The 26,211-nt window shown below is 40.5% G+C and overlaps 1 protein-coding gene across 4 annotated transcripts in view; it reads right to left on the bottom strand.

Annotated features, from left to right (window-relative positions):
- kcnq1.2 (potassium voltage-gated channel, KQT-like subfamily, member 1.2) overlaps positions 1–25,907 on the bottom strand; it is a 191,241-nt gene extending 165,334 nt beyond the window's left edge. For 2 of the 4 annotated variants that reach the window (XM_040026208.1, XM_040026209.1), the window contains exons 1-6: positions 25,659–25,907; positions 22,525–23,182; positions 5,001–5,091; positions 1,201–1,327; positions 940–1,018; positions 757–853 (exon numbers count right to left, since the gene is read on the bottom strand). In XM_040026208.1, coding sequence (XP_039882142.1) covers positions 757–853; positions 940–1,018; positions 1,201–1,327; positions 5,001–5,091; positions 22,525–23,003 — 873 coding nt within the window. In that variant the 5' untranslated portion in view covers positions 23,004–23,182; positions 25,659–25,907. The remainder of the gene's footprint in view (positions 1–756; positions 854–939; positions 1,019–1,200; positions 1,328–5,000; positions 5,092–22,524; positions 23,183–25,658) is intronic. The other 2 variants (XM_040026206.1, XM_040026207.1) reach the window with 2 other exon arrangements.
- Between the last annotated feature and the right edge of the window lie 304 nt (positions 25,908–26,211).

Below are 26,211 nucleotides of genomic sequence, written 5' to 3'. Positions count from 1 at the left end.
TGAGCTTCTTCACATTACAAAGTGTTTCCGTTTTCTTTTTTTTTTCTTTTTGGGCATCTTTCTTTGCCTTTAGACAATAATTCTGATGGCAAAAGAGCCAAACGGGACAGGCAAAAAAAAAAAAAAAAAAAAAAAAATTACAAAGTGTTTCCACTAAACAGAGCATATCATTCAATAAGGCGATCATCTGACAACAGGGAGATGGCACCAAATCACATTAGGCTCAGTTTGGCTACATCTTAAATGTATTTTTATGATTCTCTGCACACAATCCTCACCGATAAGCCCTTCTCCTCTTATGCATCAAAGAGGTATGAACGTCAGGTTTGACCACAACCTAGGAACTTGGTGTACTTGAAGGATTAAGAAGAGAACATTACATCATCTGACTTCACTGTGTATCGGCCTGAGAAAGAACTAAAACAAGTGTAGCAGAATGAAAAAAAGAGAGCACAGCCAACCTTGACAACTTCTGTTCTTCTCCTTATAAAGCCAGGTTTACTCTGATTGTTTTATGCACCTCTGTGCATTGGACTTGTTGTCATAAGCAGTAAATGTTACTGTGACTACGTCAACTAGCGTGTCTGTTGCTTTGTATAAGTACATTTAAGGCCTGTGTATTTACTGTTATATCTTCTGTTCATTGGCCGTTATGTGTTAAAGTGATTCTAAACAATTACAGTTAAAATGAATAAATAATAACATACAGGCAGATTTGTGGAGCTAATATATTTAGCTAGATTCTTCTTATCTTACCTGTCGATGAATAAAGACTACAGACCCCAGCAGCCTCCACGTTCCTCCCTGACGGTCCACGTGCAGCATACGCAGGATTTGGAGAAAACGGATGCCTCTGCAACACACAACATCATCTCAGCTGTTTCATCCCACTGTAGCTATGAGCACATGTTAAACTGCAGAAGAAAATCACTGCTGTACCTGATGGCAGATGTTGCGAACACTTGGCCGTTTGACCCCACACCAAGCACAATGATTGAGGCGATGACCACTATTAAATCTGTGAGAAAGACACATAAAAAAGAAGGAGAAAAAAAAACCCACAACCAAATAAGGGCTACAATTATTTTTAGTTTGATACAAAAGTGAAGTCTTGCTGGAATTATCTGAGATGTTCATCTACAAATATACTTTATGGCATGTGTTGTATTAAATGAGAACAAAGGAAAAAGCCAGGTGCACCTATGATTGATATGGGTTTCCTGATAAAGCGGAGGCGTCCTTTGATGCCTGCATATTTGCTGCGGCAGCCTGCCGACCACAGCCGGACCACATACTCCGTGCCAAAGAACAGCACCAACACAATCTCCTGCGGAGAACAATGCAAACACGGATTCAGGGTTATGTTAATCCATTGGTACATAGACTATAACTTTGAAACACATGCAGGATGTGGAAGTAGATACGTTATCTTTTTGTTTTTTTAAATCACTGATGCTTTGCTATGCATTGTCACTAATTTAAAAGCATTAAAGCTATTTTAATCAATCACCAAGATTTACAGCATTGATATGAGTGGGTAATGACAGGTGCATGAGACAGAAGAAGAGAGACACAGAGGTGGTCTAGAAGGACCAAATGAGGCCACCCAGGAGTAAAGATGGAGGTTGACAACACAGCTGATAACAGCTCATACATGAGGCAGGGTCAATGGCTAAGTGATTAAAGCCACAGGATGAAAAACCATTAAGTAAGAAAGTTTAAAAAAAAATAAATCACCAAATAACAACTTCAGCATTAGTTGCAATCATGTGCACCTGCATATCTGCATTGTGTCATTGTGTACTTGTTTCGTAACACTTGCACGCAAGTGTGGAGTCATAGATGAATCGGCTTCAACTGACGTGAGATCATTTTCCTGGCCACCGAGTATCCATAATACTCAGCTACCTTACTGTCAGGACCTATGGGCGATGTGGGTGGTCAATTCATTGAGTTCAGTTGCTTAAACTGGCTGCTCCTTGACCACCCCTTGTATGAAACTTAATACCATGAGCCCTGCTGCAATAACCCAGCACCACAAGACTTCAAAACAATGACCTGTCAATCACGCCAGACTCTATCTCGGCTGAAGAAGTGTCGCTCTAATATTAAACAAAAGCCTTTTCTCTTTTCTGTCTTTCTTTTTTCGCTTCTCTAAATTATCTGTTTACTCATTATCGCCACTCGAATATGTTTACAACTTTCATTTTTACGCCTGAGTCGTCCAGCCCCTGGGAATCCTGCGCTTCTCATTCATCCGCATGAATTGCACATTTTCTGTCACTGAGTTAAAGACAAAGAAAGAAGCCGCTAAGGAGGCATAATTGACAGAGACGGGGAGAAATGGTCCAGCAAATCTCTATAACATAGCCTGATAATCAGACTGAATAACCTTTTGGCTTTCACTGCATTCATTCGGTGAAACCAAACAAATCGGAGACGTGGGCAGGCATTCAGATGTCTCTAACCAGTCTGCCTGTTACATCCATTTCAGCTGAACTTTCTCCAGCAAGCTGTAGGAGTTTTTTGTTTGTGTTAGGACAGAAACAGATTATATTCCATGCCCCCAGTGCTTTGTAGTTTTGACAGCAGATCAGGCTGTATTTTTGTATGCTGGACTACAAAGTTAGTAGTTGCAGGACATCCTGAAAACCAAGTCTTAAATTCAGTCATTTAATAATACCTAACACCCAACACAAAACAGCCTACAGAATACCAGTTTATTGAGCTTAGTAATTATGACAGCTAGGTAAAATCTGAAAGTCAAAGGTACGCATGAATTTGGGAAATTTAAAGGGATTAGTCACAATAATGCCATAAAATAGGTCACCCAGATGTTGGGGGTATTTTGTACGTGAATCCTAAACTGGCAACTATGTGTTTACTGAAAACAGCTGCCTATTGGTGCAGCGATAATCTCATCAAGCCAGACAAAGATGAAGCTCATTCAAAGACCCACTCGGGAATTACAGTATCACATGAAAATGTGATTAGATCGCTTCATCGTTGCGTCTCACATTGCACGAGAGGCTTATGTATATCAACACACACTCGTGGGCCCATCAGCTCAAACTGAAAATGCTTTCTCTGAGTTATTTGACATGCCATACATAAGTTTATTATATCAAATGGATTTTTTATTTCTTCTAATTTGCAAACTATGCTCATGAATATTGAAATAACCATAACCACATGACAAAATGACACCATGTCAGCGATTTACTCTTGCCAACTGAGTTTGTTCTTTCAGTCTACAAATAACATGTTGCCGTCAGTTGCATAATTGATGCCACTGCTCCCACAAGTGTCATTTAAAGTTTATATATTAGTTTACCAAACCTCTCATTAAATCTCAATTGCATTCTTTAGAAATGTCCTGAATATGTCATTTAGGCCATGACCCAGAGGTCCCTCTTTTTCTTTGACCATAAACTGGGGACGTCATGAAGGTTTTTGGTCAGGTGGGGGGAATTTGGAAGTGATGGTGCCCAATAATAGCTCATTAACATCACCGAGCGTGTACGTTCCCCCTGTGCCTCCTGCTTAGCCTGGTCAGCTTTACTTTGGCAGCTGCTTTGAAGGCCAAATATCCTCAAGGACTAATGTCCCCTCTGCCATCCAGAATAAGCAGCTTGTGATTCACGGATGTTAGCTAACCTTGAACTTTCTAAGTATAGTTACTACGACCAGTACGTGCCACCGTGACACCAGTCAGAGCTTTGCCTCTGCACCCGCCCTCAAACACACTTGCACGTGCACCCACATGCAAGCACACAGAAAACAGATAAGGCTTTATCTTATCTCAGTATTAGCACTGAGCCATTATACACTCATAAAAATGCACAAACGCACAACCAGGTGCACAAACAAACAGGGTTTAAAAAAAAAGATTTAAAAAATATAGATATATATTTTTCATTTTTGATTGAAGCAAAAAAAAAAATTAAGGTGAATGAAGGGAAGGACTGAGAGACAGGGAGACTCAGATTTAAAGAAAATCTGTCTCTTCTTGATAAAAATAAATGAATAACTGTGATAGTAAGTCTTCAAAGTTTATAGAACATAGTGTCCACTATGTTCTCTGATTGCAGCAGGACCCAGGAGGTGGTCGTTGTGTATCTGTGAAGCCTTTGTATATGTGCAAACCGGGTGTGAGCATGCAGTAGCTGTGTGTGCGCCGATGTTCACAGTGTGCTAGAAGGAGACAGATGATCCGGCCTCTTTGTAGAGTTTCCAAACAGAAGCAATAATTTTCGCTACCTGCTGTAATCCCCCGATTTATTGCATCACTTAGCAGCCTTAATAGCCTAATAAGCCACAAAAAAGGCAATCCACCAGCATGTATCAACAAATACAGTCTCTGTGGAGCCACATGATTCCACATAACAAGTGTCTTAACTGTAGGTTCAAAAGACACATGTTACTGCACGGGCTTTCAGATGAACGCCGTACAAGATGATGAGTGTGTTTCGTGGTATTTTCAATAAATGAAAGTGATTATTCTTTCTAAGTGCCGTAATATCAGACTGAGCTATAAGATGGCGGTTAAAATCTCTCACAGCTACAATCTTATATCGCCATCATGTGGACAACTCAAGGTACTGCTTGCTTTACACCACTCGCCAGATATTATATATACAAACACTAGCTAAAGATAAAGAAAAGAAATGCAAGTTTATATTTTAAATATGTTTTATAGATCAACACTATAATGTATGTGTATACAAGAGGGTTAATGTAAGGTATGGATTTCTCCTCTGCAGTCACCTATGTGCCCGTGGGCTGGGTTCGGATCTGTTGCTAAGGTATTTAACAGCCTGCAGCTCATTTATTATACAATTACAGAGATGCTTTGCTGGTTTTTCCTGATGAACCATTGCACAATCACAAAAATGATTTGGGTAATTACCATAACTGTTATTTTAGGGCTGTTGTGGCATAAGCCTTCCATTTGATGGTGAACACTGCTAAAGGTTTCGTTTAGGTGCATCACTACTCACCATCCAGAAGAGGGTACCCGTGGCAAAGTCTGCATATTGTTCTATCGTGGACAGCACACTGAAGATTAGACACACCAGGACCATGACGAAGCTGCAGAGAGAGACACAGCACATCCAGTCCATTACCACCACTCACTACATATCACTAAGCATCGTATTACGATGCAGTAAAACGACACAACACAGTGAATATATTAAGGCTTTGTATAACTCTGACCTGAATATATTTCTCCTCATTGCATTTCATTTTCTTCTAGTGCATTTCAAAAATACACGACTGAAGAACTTGGTCACATTTGGTGGCTGTGGCTCACAAGGAATGGGTAATCTAGCATTCAGCCAACCACTCTACCAACCAATCATGTGAGCGCGTGTGCAAACGTTAGACAAAGTGCTATGGTACAGAAAAAGTGCTTGGACGAATGCGTGTGTGAGAATAAGGCTTGTAAAAAGTGCCATGATTGCTTAGTTAGATTACAAAAGCACTCTATAAGTACCAGTTCATTTTACCATTTGGTTGTACAGAAGTAAAATGCAGAGCATGCAAACATTTGATAGAATTACAAAGTAAAAATGTAGAAAATAACACATTTTTGAAGTTTTTATGAATAAAATATAAAAATGACAGCAGGATCTAAAACTATGACTAAAGGGGAACTGTAACACAGTCAGAAAAATGTTGCATATGCTTACATATATCGCCTTGACATCTATGGATTCATAGCAACAATCAATAAATAAATTTAGTTACAAAACAAGTTGTACAGCACCCAGTTACTGTACAAAGTTTAAGGCACTTAAGGTGTTTTTCGTCACTGTTTAAATGAACAGCTGACAGGATGTTTCCACATTGCCTAGCAACTGTGAAACATTCCGACGAGACAGTCCATCTGTCCGTGTACATACATCGTCTACAAATACAGGCCTGTGAGCCGAACATCCACCAGGCACACGACTAAATGAGGACGAGAAAGGTGGATTAAGGGGTTAAAGTGACAGTGAAGGGAGAAAGCAAAGGAGTCAAACAGGGCGAGGAACGGTAGCGCCGCAACTCGTGATTAGCATTTCAATGAGCAATTCACCTGCAGATTTTTATCTTCGTCAGAAAAAAAGTAAACAGTTCCCTTCTTCAAATCGTCACAAAGCCCAAGTTGGCACATTCAATTTGGTTTATTTGACTGAGCAACATTTCAGTGACATTTTATGGATAATAGAAGTAAAAGAGCCTCATAAAAGTCTGGTTTTCTCCTCTAATCAGGTCAATATTATTTATACAGCTCATATCAAAAGTCATCTCAAGGTGCTTTACAATATGATGGAAAGACCTTACAATATTAGAATGAGAACTCAAACATGCACTTGGTAGAGCAGAGAAGAAGTGGTCCCTTTTTAGCAGGAGATCTCTGGCTAAAGTAGGCTCAGCGAGAGGCAATCCATAGGCCACAGGAGCGAGGAGAGAGGGTAGCAGAGAGAGATGACAAAAAATGTAATGAATAAAAAGCAGAGGTAAGGGGAATGAATATGGAATACAATGAAACAAAACAAAAACAAAAAAAGTCTTGCTCATTAATGGAAAAATATTTTTCAATGAACCACTTGTTTTTTTTAACTCTTTAAAACACTACAAAGTAATAATGACCTCAAACACACCGCTCAAAGCCATTTGAATATGTTTTTTTATTTTACACTACTACTAAAAGGTCCATCCATCCATTTTCTTCCGCATATCTGGGCCCAGGTTGCAGGGGCAGCAGTCCAAGCAGAGAAGCCCAGACCTCCCTCGCCCCAGCCACCTCCTCCAGCTTATCCAGGGGAACACCAAGGCGTTCCCAGGCTAGCCGAGAGATATAATCTCTAAGGGAGAGGCCAGCCACCCTTCGAAGGAAGCTCATTTCCCCCGCTTGTATTCGCGATCTCGTTCTTTCGGTCACTACCCACAGCTCGTGGCCATAAGTGAGGGTAGGGGCGTAGGTCGACCGGTAAATTGAGAGCTTCGCTTTTACACTCAGCTCTCTCTTCACCACAACAGACCGGTACAGCGTCCGCATCACTGCAGCTGCACCAATCCGTCTGGTGATCTCCGGCTCCCTTCTCCCATCACTCGTGAGCAAGACCCCGAGATACTTCAACTCCTCCACTTGGGGCAGGGTCTCGTCTTTACTAAATTTATAGTTACTAAAAATTTCCTCCTTTAACCTCCTCACCCATTTATTTACATATTAATTTATTACATTCAGAAAATTATTTTTGCATTTTCTTTACTGAACCTCCAGCACCGAAAATGTGGCTGGTTGTTTGAATTTTTACCAGCCAGAAATAATCCTTGATACATATAAGAGCTTTTCATTACACTCTATTAATGTTTATCATAAAATTCACTTAAAAACACACACTTCTAAGCGGTGTGTGGTTGCATTAAGATTTTGTGCACCACAATCTGGATTACACGCCATATGCTGGAAGGGTTATTTTAATCATCTAAATGCACCATATATACAGCAGTACATAGTATAAGGCAGTATATACTTTACTAAGGTCCCTATACTGCAAATCTATTTTTTCTTCCCCCATCTGAGCAAAAATCCTCCCTCATGCGAGCCACACCTTGTGACATTGTTTTGAAGGTGTTCTCTTCTTCAAAGATCGCGCTCAACACTTGACACATTATGACACATCTTAGAATTACATTAATGTAAAGGGTGATGAAGGGGCGACTCGTAAACGAGGATTCCCCGTTACACTTAGACCACAAGCCAGATGGGACAATTTACTCTCTGGGGATTACTGCTCACCACACACACACACACACACACACACACACACACACACACACACACACACACACACACACACACACACACACACACACACACACACACACACACACACACACACCTTCCTCCCTCTTACTTTTCTTAAAAGGATGCCAGCGTGGGGCAATAGATGACATCGGATTTTCTACAGTGCTATTTGCTTGGATGCCTGCATCAGAAAGTCACATGTTGTGCCATGGTTAGGTTTGACTTTATTGTAACTCTAACTGAAAACTAAGCTTTCAGCCAATCCTTCCTGGAACTTTTCAGGAGAGTAGAGATTTTAGTCTGACCGACGATAAGAAAGATGGAGGAACTGTATGAAGGGAGGAATGGTTAAAGAAAAGTAGTCTAATCCTGGAGATGTTACTGTGAAGGACCATTTCTGTGGTCCGGATACTGAACATCACTTGCTTGACTATAGCATGCATGCTAACCCAGCACTGTATGTATGCTTTTATGGTTATTACTGGTGATTTGAACCACATTACACTAGACAGACTATATAAACGGTTCCACCAGAGAAAGCAGTACTAGACCCACTGTATGCTAACACTGCTAATGTACAAAGTGCAACTGCCACCTCTCACCCTTCAGCAAGTCTCATCCAACTCTAGTCCTGTTGACACCAAAATGCGTTCCTCTTGTTCAACGTCCACCCTGTACCCACAGACTGAGCTGTTAGGACTCGTTCAAGTTAGCTATGGAGGCACCACAGGACTGCTTTGACTCTACAGCCTGGATTGTTTTTTATGAACTACATGGAGAGGACACAGTCTGATGGCCTGTTATCACAGAACAACCAAGTCCTGTGGATACACCACAATACTGACCATGACTGTATGTTGGGTTTTGAAAAACAAGCCCTGGTTCACAAGTGACTTGAAACACATCTCAATAAAAAGAACTAAGCCTTGAGCGTGAAGCTTAAGAAATAGAAGGCCTCTTACAGGAAGATGCTAAAGGCTACACTGGAGGAGAACAGCATGAGAGATGTTTGGAGTAGTATGAGGAAAACCACTGGGTTTTAAAAGACAGACAAACAACCAGTGGGCAGCCTTGAGAGATTACATGAGGTCAACTATTTCTTCAGCAGTTTTAGTTCACAGACCTCTGCTGCCACCACCATACACCCCTTGTTTCCACACACCTCCAATAATCTTCAGACCTAACTACACCTCACCAACTCCAGTGGACAGGAGACACCTGGAGAAACTATGAAAGTACAAGGCTGCCAGCCCTGATGACATCAGACCTAAAGTTCTGAGGACCTGTGTAAGCCAGCTGTCTGTGAGAAGATGTTGTAAGAAAACATCCTGCTGGCTCATGTACCAAAGAAGCTGACACTTTCCAAATTCAAATCAAGGTGCTGGATAGGTTAGTCTTGGCCCACCTGAGACCGCAGGTGAAAACATCTATTGACTCTCCGCAGTTCGCAACCAAATCTGGTAGCATATGACACAATCACTCTACACAGCGGATTTGAAATACAATCTTATTTTGAAATAAAATCTTACCACATGCAAAAATATTCTGATGATACTGCTATAGTGGCATGTAACAGGAGTGGACAGCAGCAGAAATACAGAAGTCTCATTGAGGCTTTAGGGAAGTGGCGTAGTAGGAGTTGCCTCCACCTCAAGACCTGACAACCAAAGATCTATCTATTGATCTATCGATCCATCACCTAGGCAACAAAAGACCAACTCAGAGGCTGTATACAAAATATAAGCAGGCTCAACTTCCTGTGAAGTCACCAGGGCACATACAAGAAAGTTTTCTCTTTAACTAACATTTTACTGCCATTTAAAACTGAATTTTTCTTTGCTGGTTTTATTTATCTAATATTTCTATTATTATTATAAAATTATTTCCTAAATATGGGATTAAATTATTATGTTACTTTACGTTAACTATTTAAATTCAGTGGGTGCATTTTACACTAAATTAAACTGTGACATCAGATAGATAGGCTGGTAGATCGATTTAAGTTATTACCAAATAAGATACTTAAAGACCACGCATACAAGGCAAATAAGGTAAACCCCTGTTTACTATATTATATTTTAGTAGCTATCTGATCTATGCTGTGCAGTAAGTGGTCACAGGAAACAACTGTTCGTGTCATGCTGTTCCCAGGGATCCGAACAGTAGTAATGCCAGACTTTTGGGAAAGCAAAGATCAGACAGAGATACAGGTTAAGAAGAGAGCAGGTGAAGCCAAATGTCCGTTTACTGTTTGTTGAGATCGGATCATATTATTAGGATGAGCATAAATATGATACTGTCAGGATGTTGATGTAATAGTCATGTAGGTCATTGACGAGGCCATGTAATCCATGTTTTCCTTTAGCGCATTAGATTATATTTGTTTTGCTTTGTAGGGATAACAGTGCAATGTAATATTACTGTATATATATATATATATATATATATATATATATATACATATATATATATATATATATATATAGGGTGCAACGATACACAAAATTCACGGTTCGGTTCGATACTTTGGTGTCACGGTTCGATATTTTTTCGATACAAAAAAAAATGTTCATGCCTTTTTAATTTGTCATTTATTAAAATTATAAATATATATTTTAACTCAAAAGTACAGTTTTTAAATTTAATGTTGCTGAAACAAAAGTAATTTAAAAAAATAAATATATCTCAGGGCTCTCAAAATTTCAAAATCCCTGGTAGCCCTTCGGGCAGGGACTCTTCAGTTTTTGGTAGCCCAAAATAAATTTAAGTAGCCCGAATAAAAAAAGAGAGCAATTTTTTGATTGATGTTTTGTTTCCTTTACAATATTATACATTAAAGTATAATATTGTAAAGGAAACAAAACATTGATCAAAAAATTGTTGAAAAACAAATTACAACATTGTATAAAAATTACAATCATCAACTCAAATACTTGGTTCTAATTGAACAGAAATTTCTATGAACTTGTAAGAACTGTGTAGGACATGAATCCATCTGTGTCAGATCCTGAATTTGAAATTTCCACTGAAGTCACGGGTAAGAGACAAGTGGAACCACATAACGGTCAGCGATTCTCTGCACGATCAACCTCTCATATGTTTAAGCTTGCTGCGGGAGATTTCACTTGTCATGTTTGCATAGTAAGCTAACGATTGATAAGACGATGTCAGAGGAATTGGTGCGCAAATTATCGTCACTCACCAATCAGTACTGTCGCTCTCTATACACAGTTCGCGCGATTGCAAAGTGAAAGCAAAAAAACAAGCGCAAATTCAAATGTGATTTCAATATGTCACATATTGACAGTGGCTCATCGATGCCAATGACATAATTACCCAGCTACATTTCCGAAAGAATGCAAAAGCATTGACATATATTTTTCCTTCCTACAATAGCCCGACGGGCAGGGCAGAGATAGATTTTGGTAGCCCGACTGGAAAAATTGCTAGCCCCGGGACGTCTGGCTAGCGATGTTGCGAGCCCTGTATCTGATTGAGGAATCACTCATCTTTGGAAAAGAAAGTTTATTACAGAGAAATGGCTCTTTCCAAAATAAAAGCTATACTATACGCTTCTTCTGGGCTATATTCTCAGCAGCATATTGTAGCGGGTCAGGGCTGTTCGGGGTTCTGTTTGTACAGTTATGTTTTGTTTATGTTGCCATAGTGATGGGTGACGCCCTCTCGCTGCGACGGTGTGTCCTTCCGGGGTCAGAGGGCGCCCTGTGTTGTTGTTGTCATATGTGCGGTTGCCGCGCTGAGCAGTTAGCTAGCGGCAGTGTTCTTCTGCAGATGTCAATAAACGGCTGTGCTCCCTGGCTAGCTCACGGGAAGCAAGACCAAACGACACCTCAGTCTCCTTCTTGTCTGAGCTCGCCACATTGGTGTCAGAAGTGGGATGATGGTGGCACCCCATGTTCTGACCCGAGTGAGTTTTCCCCCGCCGGTCGTGACCGGCCGGTGCGCCAAAAGAAGGCACCTGGACATTTGCAGGACTTTGTGTGGGGTAATGGGATCGTCGGGAACGACTGACCCCTTAGGTGGGGGCTATGTAGCGGGTCGGGGCTGTTCGGGGTTCTGTTTGTACAGTTATGTTTTGTTTATGTTGCCATAGTGATGGGTGACGCCCTCTCGCTGCGACGGTGTGTCCTTCCGGGGTCAGAGGGCGCCCTGTGTGTTGTTGTTGCTGCTGTGCGGTTGCCGCGCTGAGCAGTTAGCTAGCGGCAGTGTTCTTCTGCAGATGTCAATAAACGGCTGTGCTCCCTGGCTAGCTCACGGGAAGCAAGACCAAACGACACCTCCGACTCCACCTTGTCTGAGCTCGCCACAATATTAAACATATCAGGTCCCCATAAGGAGAATCATGTGCTAACGGCTGTCTAAATGACTCGGGTCAAGTTTGTAGCATGCTTGTTGTTTTTGTCTGCTTCCACTTGTCTTTGCACTAGGATGATGTCGGCGTAAATGTGCAGTCATATTCGTTGTGTTCCCACTAATGCTGTCAGCGTTAATCTCGTTGAAATGACGTTAACGCCACAACACGGCAAATCTCCGTTAACGAGCTACCCCTGATCGCCCCGTGCGTGGGGCTAGACGGCCAACACATTAACGAGCTAACTGCGCTAACACACTAGTTCCCACCCATGTAATTGAGCATTGCGTGGCACACCCAACATACTGTTTTACTTTAGTCCATGACTCGCTTACCTTCAGGGTCATACATCACATGAAAACCAAAATAATTCCAAACGCCAGATCTGAATGAGGGTGGGGGAGGTTCAATTTGCCATGTTGCAAGGCGAGCTTAACTTCTGTCTCGCTAGCTTGCCCTGCGCTCTTCCTTCTAGCGATGCTGTCTGTGTTGAGCGCTCAGTGGATCTGCGCTCGACAGTGCAGCCTAGGCGGAGTAGTCGAACGCAGATTCACTGAGCGCTCAACACAGACAGCATCGTCAGAAGGAAAGTTGATAAAATAAATTACAAATTTTGTATTGTTCGATACATATGCGTACCGAACCGAAAGCACTGTATTGAACGGTTCAATATCGATACGAGTATGCAACGATACTCCGTGGGCCAACACGGAGATGCTGATGCATGCTTTTATTACCAGTCGCATTGATTACTGTAATGCCCTGCTCTCTGGTCTTCCTAAGAAGAATATTTCAACTTTACAACTTTTGCAAAACTCGGCAGCTCGTGTGCTGACGAAGACCAGAGGGCGGGCCCACATTACACCGGTTTTAGAATCGCTGCACTGGCTCCCCGTGTGTTTCAGGATCGATTTTAAAGTTCTTTTATTGGTTTTTAAATGTCTTAATGGTCTTGGGCCTTCTTATCTCTCAGATCTGCTTTTACCATACGAACCCTCGCGGACCCTGAGGTCCTCTGGTACTGGCCTTTTGATTGTCCCTAAAGTCAGGACACATACTCACGGAGAGGCAGCTTTTCAGCGGTATGGTCCTCGTCTGTGGAACAGCCTGCCGGAGGAGCTCAGGGCCGCAGAGAACGTACATGTTTTTAAGAACAGGCTCAAGACCCACCTTTTTAATTTAGCTTTTACTTAGCGTTTATTTATTTTTTATGCTTATTTATTCTATCCTGTTATTCTATTATTAATTTAGGATTTACCTAATATTTATTGATTTTATTCTTATTCATTTTTTAATCTTCTTACTCTATTTATATTTATATTGTATCCTGTTCTTATTTATTTTATCATTTTACCCTGTATATATCGTATTGCGTCATATCTCCAGTGTTTCCTCGGAGGGCGCTCTCTGCACCGGGGCTGTTATTGACCGTGGCTGCTGGGTCTCTGGGGTCCTCTCAGCCTGGTTGGGGGGCTCCTTGGCCTCCCTCCTGCTGTGTGCCCAGCCCGGAGGCTGCGGTCTGTGACCGACTCCCGGTGCAGACGGCTCTCTGTTATGTTTCCTCACTTGGCTCATGCGAGCCCAGCCCAATTTTTACTCTTTAAGCGTGCGCGTGTGTGTGTATGTGTGTGTGGGTGGGGGTGGGGGGATATATGTGTATTGAGAGTGTGGGGAGTGCGTTGGAGGGTGGGGTGGGCTGCTTTTAACTATGTAAAGCACTTTGTGCTACATTTTTTCTGTATGAAAAGTGCTTTATAAATAAAGATTGATTGATTGATTGATAATATATATATATACTGTATCAGTGGTGGTAACATCCAGCATATGGCTGCAGTCATATCTAATCAATGCAGATCATTTAAACAGAAAGGAAAACTCAAAAATCAGTAGTAAAATAGTAAAATCGTTATATTTTCCAGCATTCCACTGCTTAAAATAAATCAAAATGTGTTTTTAAATGATCAAGATTTTTGTAATTGATCACAAAAAAAACACAGAGCCTAACAAATTTTATTTCTTATGATATATTTACTACACATGCAAGTCTAAAAAAAAATAAACAAAAATATTAGGACAATATCAGATTGTGTGAGCACAAATGTTTGATGATATACTAAGTAGTCTGCAGTGTGTTCAGTGTCTTAAGTTAATGTGCTTTGACTATGACTACAGCCAGATATAGTGATTTTCCTCATGTCACATTTCATTGTTTTCTGCAGTAACCCACCCACAGAGGTGTTTGCAGGACAGGACTCGGTCACTCATACCCAGCCAACCTTATTTAGGCGGGCCAAAAACCCTGGGATCTGATTAAAGCAAAACAGCTGGGGCTTTAGTGATTTAGCATTATTGACAGCAGATCCATCCAGCTTCTCTAAAATAAGTACAGCATAAAGCCACACCAAACCCTCTGCTCAATCAGCAGCAAACCTACGGCAGTATAAGCTCAGGAAGCATCACCTAAACACTGATAACGAATGAGAACAGAACATCTTCACGTCTATGAAATAATGTGAGCACAGAAACACACTTTTTACACTGTAAACAGACAAAAAGTACGGCCTACTAAGTTATGTCTAAAAACCCTTTGAGTGGGAAATTTGCTTGTAAATCACTGCAGGTTATTCAGTTTCCTTTGTTCAACCATCAGGTTCATCACCACAGTTCAGCACGTCCAGTTTAAGTTGACAGGTGGCAGAAAGCTTGTTCAGTATTACATAATGATGATTATCATGCAAATACTGGTGTTTGTGAAGCACAAATGGTTAAAATTACTGGCTGATGTGAAGCCAACTGAGTATAAAACTATCCCCAGTTCTGTGCCGACCAAAATCTAACCTACGTCTAAACATTTGCATTTCTTCTGAGTGTCCATGCAAAAGGAAAAGCCAGCTTAATCAACAAGCCAAATATTAGCCTTGTATTTGCTTAAGTTGAGCTGCATTTGGTTTGTGTCTCTTCTCTGCTAGGAAGCAATGGCGAGTTCAAGTGTCTATCTATTACAGTCTTGAACCCTACAAAACTGCAACTAAAAAAAAAAAAAAAATCTAAGACATGAGTACATAAAAAAAGCTCTCTATAGTGCAGGAGATAAATGCAGTAATGAGGACTACCTGCCTAGATTTGTTTTGTGCCACACTTGGGTCATCAGCTGGGACCCTTTTCAATAACAGGTGTTTTGTTACGTTGAATAATTACACCAAACCAGAACTACCTCCCAACCCCCTTTATCTGCAGCCACACACTCGCTACTGCCCTCACAATCAAAAAACTAAGCAGGAGTTTTGTGTGGCCAACAACTCTTTGAAACCTAAAAGGGCTCTCTTTGCTACTCATCAAAGCAGCTTATCTCCGCCATCAAACACATCACCAAACATAAGTTCAAAACAGCCAGGCTTCACACAGACATTAATATGCTAATCAAAGCGACTCAGGTAACATTTTTATTCTAACTAGCATGTTCTTTCATAACTCTACAGGGCCACGAGTAGCACAAAAAAAAAAAAAAAAAAAAAAGCACAAAGGTAATACAATTTCATAATCAGGACAAAGATTAGATGTTTATATGCAAAGCTGATAATGGCAATCCAAAAACACTTTTCAACAAACAACAAACAATACCTGAAGTGATTATAACTAAGCCTTTTAGACATCGACTCACCCTGAGAGGACTAACTAGAGTCAGCCATGTTTTTCTTTTGGCTGCTCCATGCACCAATAGGAAGCCAGAGATCTGAGGCTTGTATTACGGAGCACGATGGGGACTTGGTGGTAACTTAAAGTTTAGCCCTCGGTTTTCAGTATCTTCAGGCTGTGTTTGGTTTTCTCCAAACATTCTGCTGTGCATTAAAGACCAGACATCTCAACTTTGGTCTCGTGTGTTCCAGAAGTCTTGTGGTTTATTCACATCCATCTTTGCAAACCTAAGCCGTGCTGCCATGTTTTCTCCGAGAGAAAAAAGGCTTTCTCCTGGCAACCCTTCCAAACAAGCTCCAAGTTCAAGTTTTTCTCCTTGTACTGTCATGAACTTTAACATTTAACATGCTAACTGAGACATGCAGAGTGAGATGTTGCTCTTGTTGTTTTTAAAAGTGGTCATACTTTCTGATGATCAGTTAATCAAGTGCATTTGATTAGCAGCACCTGGTAAACTCTTACCCTGGCAACCAACTTACCCACTTAATCCTGTCATATTTAGTTTTCCACACACACGGCTTCTGCATTTTGCTTAGTTTTTGTAGAATAAAAAATGACATGGTGTAATATGTCATCTACTTGTTAATCCAAGGTTGCATTTACCTCATTTTAAGAACTGATGAGGACCAGAAACCTTAGAATTAAAAGAGAAACGCCCTCTTTTTTTACAATGACACCCTGAGTAAAAGTTCAAACAAGAGATCAATTTGTAAAAACTGATATTTAAACAGGTAGTTTAGGTTATACTCTAATTTTGTTTGCTGTAATGTTTTAAACTCCCAAATAAGTTTCCAAATTTAAACACTAATTATGCTGTTATGATTATTATGAATGATTGGCAAACTTATGAAAATGTAACCCAATTTCCAGACTAAAGTTTCTCTTTAAATGTCCATATTTCCTAAATCCATGAACAAATCAGGTGTCCACCTATAACATGGGCTCAAGAGTCAATATTGAAGTGAAAATGCAGGGGACAGCCTAAAAGAGGAACACAGGACTACACAGTGGACTATTTAACCTAAAAAGGCAGAAGAATACAGGTGAAATCAGTAAGGGCGAGGATGGCGATCACACAGGAGGAAAAACTAAAAAGGAAAAGGAAACACAACAGAAAGCTGGCTTTCACAGTAAAACAGGAAATAACCAAAAGACAAACACTAAACTCAGAAACAAGAAGAGTGAAACTACAAATGATAACAAAGACGGAAAAAGACACTGACAGAAATACAACACAGCATTTTGACTTGGTTGTTTTGTATTTTATCCGAGGTTGTATTTAGATTATTTCAAGGTGTCCTGATGTCCAGATTATTTTTACTACGTCACATTAAATAAACTCTTAGAATTGATAGAGACTCTGCTTTCTTCTTAGCTTCACTGTAGGTGCTTTTTAATGCTTTTTTAGCATCTAAGGTCTGCATTTGCCTGTAACCACAGTCTCAGACCAACATCACATCTGTGAATTTAGTGAAAAACCAAAAAACAAAACAACTTAGAGCTAAACAAACATAAATTGCCTTTACCATTCTGCTAGAGAGCAGGGTCAGAGATCCTCCAAAACCCTCTTTATTAACCCATGTGCCCTCCCCATCCCATCCATGAAAGAGCTTAAGGTGGATTACACCACATCAGCCACCGGCCATAAACACGGATATTCTATCCTGGCTTAGTTATCATCTTGTCCATCAAATACTTGGAAAATAGAGAAGAAAAATCTCCTCATAGGCTGGAGCACAAGATCAATCATAGAGAAATAGTTAGAGAAATAGTTCACATGGCCATGTCATTCATAACCAGTATCATGCACCAGTATACAGTTCAACATTGAGACTTCCTCACTTCTTTTTCACATTTATGCTGCTTATGCTAAACTGATTTTTATGTATTTTTTCTCTTATCTAAACTCGCTATTTTATAGCAACAAAGCCCAATTTTTTTGTTTATCAAAAAGGGAAAAAATACATTTATTATTCAGACACAGACACATTTAGCTCAGGTTAGTCAGAAGTGCAGGCAGTGAACAGGAAAACCAGGTAAGTGGGAGGGGGACTTGTTACACTGTAACACCTACCAACAGACACACTTCAATTCACAAACATTTCTAGAAAACGGCTCCTGAAATTGGCTGACAGCCGACAGATGCCATCCAGGTTAACTGAGCTCGAGAGACTGCCAAACCAATGGCCGAAAATACCCAAATCCACGGACGCAATGCTTGTTGCCCCGTGCAAACAAAACTCAGGTATATTCGCTGCAAAAAGTGCCTTAAGTCACGAGATAAAAGCTCTGAATAAACTCCCCAGATATTTTATTAGGTACACTTTTTTACTGTTGAGTTGGATCCTGACATCCAAATGCCTTAGCAGAAACTGACCTGGAGCTTCTCCTCTGACCTCTGACCTCTGACATCAACAAGGCAGACCAATCCAGCCTGGCCCTATGCAACCTGTCCCCTAATGGGTGCCTTTTCTATTGTGTGCCGTTTGCTTTTTTTGTATATATCCCTCCTGTTTGTACATAATTCTTCTGCCTGTATATATTTCTTGCATTTGTTGTTTATTGCTGTCTTTCTATTTATATTTTATTCCCGCACATTGGTATGGACCACCCACAATTTGGTAGTACATGTACAATAAAAAGAAAGGGCTATTCTATTCTATTCTATTCTATTCTATTCTATTCTAAGAGCCACCATGTTCAGAGTCACTTTGATCGCCTTTCTTCCCCATTCTGTTACTAGGTTTAAACTTCAGCAGCTCATCTCCACCATGTCTACGTGCCTTCATGCACTGATATGTCTTACATGTGGAACTTTAGATATTAACTGTAGATAAATGAAGGAAAAACGTAACTGAACCTTACATAATGTACATTTAGCATCAGAAGCACCCAAAGTCAAATCCTTAGCTTCTACACCCATTTCAATTGCAAATGTACACACCCAACAATATATTTACTACAAAACACTGTAACAATGTAACTGCTAAACAAGCCACAGACAAAGACAAACATCTAGGTTTCTAGAACCGGGTGTCATTCCCGCTGAATTAGCCGGATCAGGATGTTAAAATGCTGGGTGATCAATCTGTCATGAGGAGGATAATGTATTAAATAATAATAATTTTAAATTATAGAATTATTTTCCATGTAAGTAGTTATTGTAGTTAGTAAACAATACTGACTGTTAAAAATAAGCCTATGGATATGTTATTTAAAAAATATCACTAAACTATTAAAAATCGCATCACTTGATGAGCGAAACATGCCCCTGAAGAATTCCCTGAATACACTGGTGTTTTACAGTAAAATGGACATGAGACATACAGTTCACTCCAGTCTAGCAGTAATCTCTCGTAAGCAGATACAAGAGTCCTCCGCTCTGCCTGCATAGATAGAGGGGAATGCCTGGAAGCTGAGGATTCACTATAGCCATTTCAATAATCTGTCCAGATATAAAAGCACACAACAAAAGCCAGTATTTAAGACAACATCTGGCCCAGTGCTTTTTTCAAGAGGATAAACAGCTGCAATTCTTCCTCCACCGCAAACTGGTTGGGTTTCGTAAAGCTATTTTTAATCATACGCCGACATTTTTAACACACACATAGGTAGTTAAAAATAAAACGTGGCTTGGATAATAAGTTGATGTCATTTATTTTATAAGTTCAACTTTTTTTTGTCCAGGTATGTTTGAAAGAAACTGATGGATAAACTCGACTGATAAAAGGACCAAGAGGTATCCAGCTTGGAGTCCGAGAAGGGCATTTAGAAATCATGAGGATATACATGTTTATTCCCTCTGGTTATGTAAAAGACTCAGAGGGAGTGGCCCAAACATGGAGTGGATCATTGCCCCAGGTTCTCTGTACACTGGTGAGTGTGTATTGCATAAGACTCTTTTCGGACACATGTCCACGTATGCTGTCTGGGGTCCAAAGGATTTCTGCCCACTTTGACTAACTCGGGCATCATTAGTGTGGCATGTGCCTGCTTGTGTTCCTGTCAGTGTGCTGGGCCCATATTAAAGATAACTGTTTATATATTTCATCTAATTATCTAATGATTATGTGAATGTGAATAATTCATAAATTTCTGTAATCCTTCTCTAAAGTTTGTATGACCCAAGTTCACATAGGGCACCTGGAGTTATTATTATTTAATTTTGGCAATAAATTAAAGAAATAAAATCTCATCTATCAGGGCCCATTTTAAATTTCTCTTTAGCCCAACATGGATGATGAGCTGTGGTAATGTGAAGCCCACAAGTTAAAATCCAGGTAGAGCTTATTTTTTGAACTGTGTTCAGACAAATGCTTTGTGCTACTGTAATAGACCAAATATCCCCGTAAAGCTCACCTTCGCTTCTTTTTAAAACTTTCATTTAAGGATTGCTTGTAAAATGGGTTAAAGTCCTTCAAATAAAAAAAAAAACTATACCTGTTGATCCAAAATCTTAAAGTATTTTTCATAAATGAATAAGCAAAATAAGTCCCTCAAAGTAATGCTTGCGTAGTCCCTTCACCATACTTTCCCTGTGCACGTGAAAGACAGAAAGTACAGTACAGGGACAAGTTGTTCTGCTAAACAGAAGGGGATACAGCACCGGCTCAGGAGACAAACTAACACTGCTTAATGTGTAAATTAAAAGACCTGGAACACAGAATTCTGTGTTGTTCCAGTGAGAAAGAGGAAATTCACAGTACGGATTTAAAACATAAGACAAGGTGGACAGTCACCTGGTCATAAGCAAAGCATTTGGAGGTGCCAACACTTATTAGGTGCTTTCATTACACGTATAGTAACACAAACACCTGTCGTCAACTTAAATGACATTACCAACACTTCAGCTGAGGTAACGCTATCTTTGCTTCACTTGTCTCTTCTTACATAATAATGGAAAAACGGCCCTTCTGAACACGTGATCTCAAGACCATCACTGGTATACTGCAATATCACATCTATAAACGGTCACAAAAATAACTAATATATTCTAGATATTATGAGATTGGTTTTTTGTTTGATTGTTTGTTTTTAGATATGGATTTACCAGCATTTTATTCTTCAGTCCACCCAAATTTCAGCATCTGCACATGTGCCGATTCGCTGGAAATGTCCCCTGACCGCACAATAAAGCCAGTGATGAATTAACTAACTAGCTGCATTGTGTGTGTGCTGTTTGTTTGTATGTCATCTTGATGTAGAGCAGGGCTTTTCAAGCTGACCTATTAGTGCTGTCATGAGTGCTGGATGAGGTCCTTTGTATCGTTGCTCTCCCCTGCCAAATCCGAGAAAAGGGACGAGGGATTGAATGGCCGCCGGCTATAGTCTTCGACACGTAAGAGTTACTTAAAGGAGCGTCAGTGAGGATCGGTTAGAAGGGTTTAATATTGAATGAAGAGCAGTCTCGGGTTCACTGTCACTGTTTGAACTTTAGAGCCTCAATTAAGGACGATCAGCAATGCAAACAGAATCTTTGCACTGTTTCCACTTATCTGTGACCGACAAAACTAATGAGACAGACTAATTCGACTTCTCTTCAAGCACAGCTTTACAGAGGCAGATGAACAGTAGTAAGCTATATATTATATTATATATTATATTATAATCTTATTTGAAATCGACATCAAGCCCAAATGCTGTCATCTCCGCAGACAACTTAAAACCACTCATCAGAATTAAGGTAAAGGAGAAAACATCTTTGAAATACAGAGACTTTATCACTGAGATCACTTTCCCAGATAGCATCGCTTCTATTTTGTTGAGTGGAGGAAGTTAAAATTCTGACTTATTTCTATTTTCCTTCAATGTGGTCTAAATCGTTGCCTTGTATTTGTGACATGTGCAAAGACAATAAAGTTGAATTCTATTCTATTCTGTTCAATCTATGGACTCGGTGTGTGATGTGATGCCGGGCTCCTGAATAAATTTGAGTTCCACAGTTTCTAATCTTACCACTTCTGTTTTAAGTAAGCTAACTGCAGGTTTTTATTTTCTTGTGACAGCTGAATAAGAGGAAGAAAATCGATGGATGAAGCTTTATCATAATATTTCAATTACTATTCAAAGGAATTCATTTTATTTTCTAGAGTACCTGACATGGGTCAGACAAAACATGCTTATGCAGCACAGCATAAAAAATTCTGCTTTTATGGATGAGTTCATTTCATCTGTTGACAAAACAAAGAGCAGAAAAGACCTGGCAACTCAGAACCAGGCGTGCGATTAGCCAGATCACATTGACCTGATTCTGCTGGGCTTTCTTAAAACAACCACCGACACACAGCAGGCCTAAGGACACTGCTCCTCCTGCTACCGGGAACCAGAGCCTATAACTGGAAGAAGAAGCGCTAAATGTAATTAACAAGAGAGCGTCTGGAGCTAATGAAATGACACCAGAGTCTGTTTTGTGAATCTTCTAACACTTCTGTGAAAGTTTGTACATCGTCACCCAGGTAATTTTCATGGGAGCCTATTCTTACTTAACTAGACTTTATTTTTAACCTTATTCACGTGGATTGAGATTTTGAGCACTCGCAACTCTCTCAGATTACCAACTGTACCTAACACAAGCTCACCGTCTTCTGCAATCGACTCACTTCGCCTGTGAAGTGTGGACTTAAATCAGTGTGCACAGAAACTGACAGGTACTCACACAAGGAAGTGGTAGAGGAAGCACTTCAATCCAGCAGGCCTCTCTAGGAAGTTGTAAATATCCCCCTGCATGCTAGTCTTGATGTAAGGGCTGTGGAATTCCTTTTGATGATGACGCAGCCAGCTTGAACGAGGGAGAGGTGGCGGGATGGCGGTGAGAGAGGGCTGGCTCTGTAAAATCTGCAGGGCCGGGTCCTTTGTGTCTGCAGGCGGACAGCAGGGAATGCCTGATCCATTATTCACCGCCGCGGGCTCCGGTTCCAGTGAAACAGGAGAGTAGTGGCTCCTGTCAGGTGCAGGGGACCTGAGGGCTGTGCTGCTGGTAGCCGCGCAGGTGGGAGGCGTGAGGCCAACGTCCATCTCCTGGTCCAGGCTGATGCTGGTGCTGGTGCATCCGTTTGGGCTGCAACTTATGAAGGAGCTCCCCAGCCTGCTGCCACGGCACGTCGCGTGAAAGGAGCGTGTCCGTCTTTCCCCCATGTCGCCCTGCGGGATGGTCCAGTTCAAAGAAGAGGGCCAAAGGGGAATGAAAAGCCTTGGGAAATCCTGATTGTTCTAGCGAAGGGAACAGGGCAGCCAAATTAAAAAACTAGCCAGGCATGGCTAGCTACCTGCTGCTGAGAAGAGTTCTCTTTGCTGGGCTGCATCTGTGTCCATACCTGCAGCAGAAGATGTTACATTAGTCTGAGAGAAAGCCTTATTATAACACTTGTTATTTTAGTGTCGAAAGACAAAATGATAATTGGATGCTGGAAAGGAGAGATACTCTTATAAAAAGCCCTTTTTTGTATTATATCACCTGGATTAAATGATTGACATTGACAGCAAAAACCGAAACATGCTGACTCTAAAAATATTAACAGATTAGAATCTGACAAATACTAAATGTGGTTCCCTTTAGCTTGTTGCTTTTGAACTTTGACCATATGCGGATCAGGGATGTTTTGTGCTTAGGGCACTGATGCTGATTAAAGCTTTTCATTGTGTAACTCTAATTGCCCTAGTTTTTGCTGTAAGATGCACCTTCAGAAGGTATAGCGTCATGGCTATTGCTAGTTTTTTTTTTTCTTTTGTTTGAGACAGCAAGAAAATGAAAGTAAAGAATTCCCAGCAATATTCCTATTAGCTCTCCCTGCTGCTTAGACCGCTGTGCTGTGACTTGTAAGCTGTGAGCATTATGAAAGTGTAACAGGCACATAATATTCCCAAGACCCGAGCGCACACTAGTTAATGTGGGAGTGACAGGTCAACACACTAGTCCATTTCCACCAGCTCTTTCTGATGGAGATTTTCTACTGTAAAAAAACAGCATCCTGTTAAGAGTATCGCTGATGGGTGTCACAACCTCTCTCCTCTTCCATCTGGAAGGCAATGCAGATGCGCGGTGTGCACTCGGTTACAGTTCAGTTTAAATTCAGAGGAAAAAAAACGCAGTGTGTTTAGCAGCCAGTGACGGCATTTAAGCTTCTGCTGTCACAATGTCACCTTCAGCGCTGGTTACACAAAGTGTGTCACACCGCAAACGCTTAATCAACGTGCAACCGCCCAAAAATTAGACCGATTAAAGCGCTGGGTGGCTGCAGCCACGTGAATGATTATTTTTGCGGCTTCTTTCTCACCTTTCTCCAACGTGTTTCTTGTGTAGTCAGATCAAGGTTAAAGTTGTGTGTCTTTAATTAAAGATGCACACAAATTCACAAAAAAGTAGTCAGCTGTATTGTTTTATCATATATACATAATTATTTAAATTATATTTCTCTACTTTATATATTGTACTTTTTTTTTTTGCACAGTATTATTATAATTAGGTTATGCTGCATCTGTTTATTTTTGCCTTGTCCACTCTCCTGCTGTAGCAATGTGAATTTCTCACCTCTGGGACTAATAAAGAATATCTTATCTTAAAAAAAAGAGCCCTTCTAACATAAAACTAATTTATGCTAAATGAGAGGTTGGTGGATGTTCCAAATATTGACAGTATTGATACAGATGTGTATTGTTATCAGATTGATACTATTGTAATAGGATTAATACCGAAGTGCTTGAGAGGCAGGCATTTTTATATTCCAGGTCTCCAAAAAACTCTGTTTCAAAATACCTGAAAAGCTCAAAAGGGTGTTTTCTTGTACTAACTTATAATTTTGGAAAGTAATTTACTCATTTAAAGGTCATTAAAATGTGTTCAGAATTTGAGGATGATCCATCTCATAAATCATGCTCTCCCCTAAATAAGCTGCCTTTTTTAGAGTATAGATACTGGTATTGGCAATACTGTCCCTGTATTTACTTGGTATCACACCGATACCAGAATTTGCAGTATTTACAGCACTACTCTTCATCACTTTAGGCCAGCACATGTTAATGTAAGCATTAAGGAAGTCACTGATTACAGATCTTTTAACTCTACACGAAGAAGGATCTACAGGACAGTTAGTAAGCTGTGTTGTCCATGTCACAAACAACAACCACCTGTGTGTGCATGGGGGCAAACGACCTAATTCTGGCAAGCCGACAACTTTCCATCTGACCAAATCAAAGCCTCTGCTTGCTATCATATGTACAATTAATGAATGCATAAACAGCGGGTAGGCGATATAGTGTCTTCTCTGGAAAGATACTCAACAAGGCGGTGTGATAGATGACCGGATGTTACCTAAAAGGATCGGAAAAAATAAAGATCTAATTGGAGGTAACGAGCCCCGTCCATATCTGTCCTCGGCTACGGTGGAAGTGATGACAGGAGCCACATGTCTCCCTTTAGATAGAGTTTCTACCTTTAAAAAATGAAAACCACACAGTCATGAGGCACACAATGAACTGCCAGACATGCATAGGCTGCTGTGGGACTCTACGGTTACAGAGTATTATGTGACTTTCCGTTAAACTGAACCGACCCATGTGGGTGGGCAGGTGGGGGCATATAACAAATCAAATGATAGCGTGTGGGCTTTTAAACATAAAACGCCTCACACTACCTAAAAACCTCCAACCCCCCGTCCATCTGTTAAACATTACTCCTGAAAGCAGCATAAGCGCGTAAATTCTGTTTAAATGAAAGTGCTGTCTCCATCACTTAACACTACACAAACACTGCTGTCCTAAACAACAACGTGAGAATATTGCGTTAGACCTTACCTTTAACTTACACACCACGACTCAAGTTGTTTTCGGGGCACAAAGTTCCTCTTTTTCTGCTTTGTGTCACAGCAAGTTCCAGGTACTCGCTTCCTTCAGATAGAAATGATGCTCCAGCGCTCAAACACATAAGGGACGCCGCAAACACCGGGATGCCACAGTTCTTTAAGCGGCTGCAGTCTGCAGGACTTGTCCCTTTGAAGAGCATCGTCGCTTCTGCCAGGACACGCGATGCCTTTACGGGCGAGAGGAAACCTTAAAATATAATTAAAATATAGTACATATACCAGATTTATCGTTTTTGTAATAAGTTCTCTAACAACCAAGTGACAGTTATAACTTTGTTCTTGTTGTTGTTGTTGTGTTAATCCAATCGATATTTCTTCAGTCACTCAGTAAAATAATAGCGATGGCAAACAATCGATCACGTGCTGTCTATATCGAAAGTCACGCCCTCAAATATATTCTGATGCCGAAATAACAAACGCTCAGTTTTCAGTCACATTTTGATTTTACGAACATACCAGGTTATTTCATAAATGAACTGCTTGTT

This window comes from Simochromis diagramma, unplaced genomic scaffold (assembly GCF_900408965.1).
Source record: "Simochromis diagramma unplaced genomic scaffold, fSimDia1.1 OVJJ01000293.1, whole genome shotgun sequence".
In the NCBI taxonomy this organism is placed as follows: domain Eukaryota; kingdom Metazoa; phylum Chordata; class Actinopteri; order Cichliformes; family Cichlidae; genus Simochromis; species Simochromis diagramma.
The sequence above is the reverse complement of the archived record's forward strand: the minus strand, read 5'-3'. Positions and strand labels throughout refer to the sequence as shown.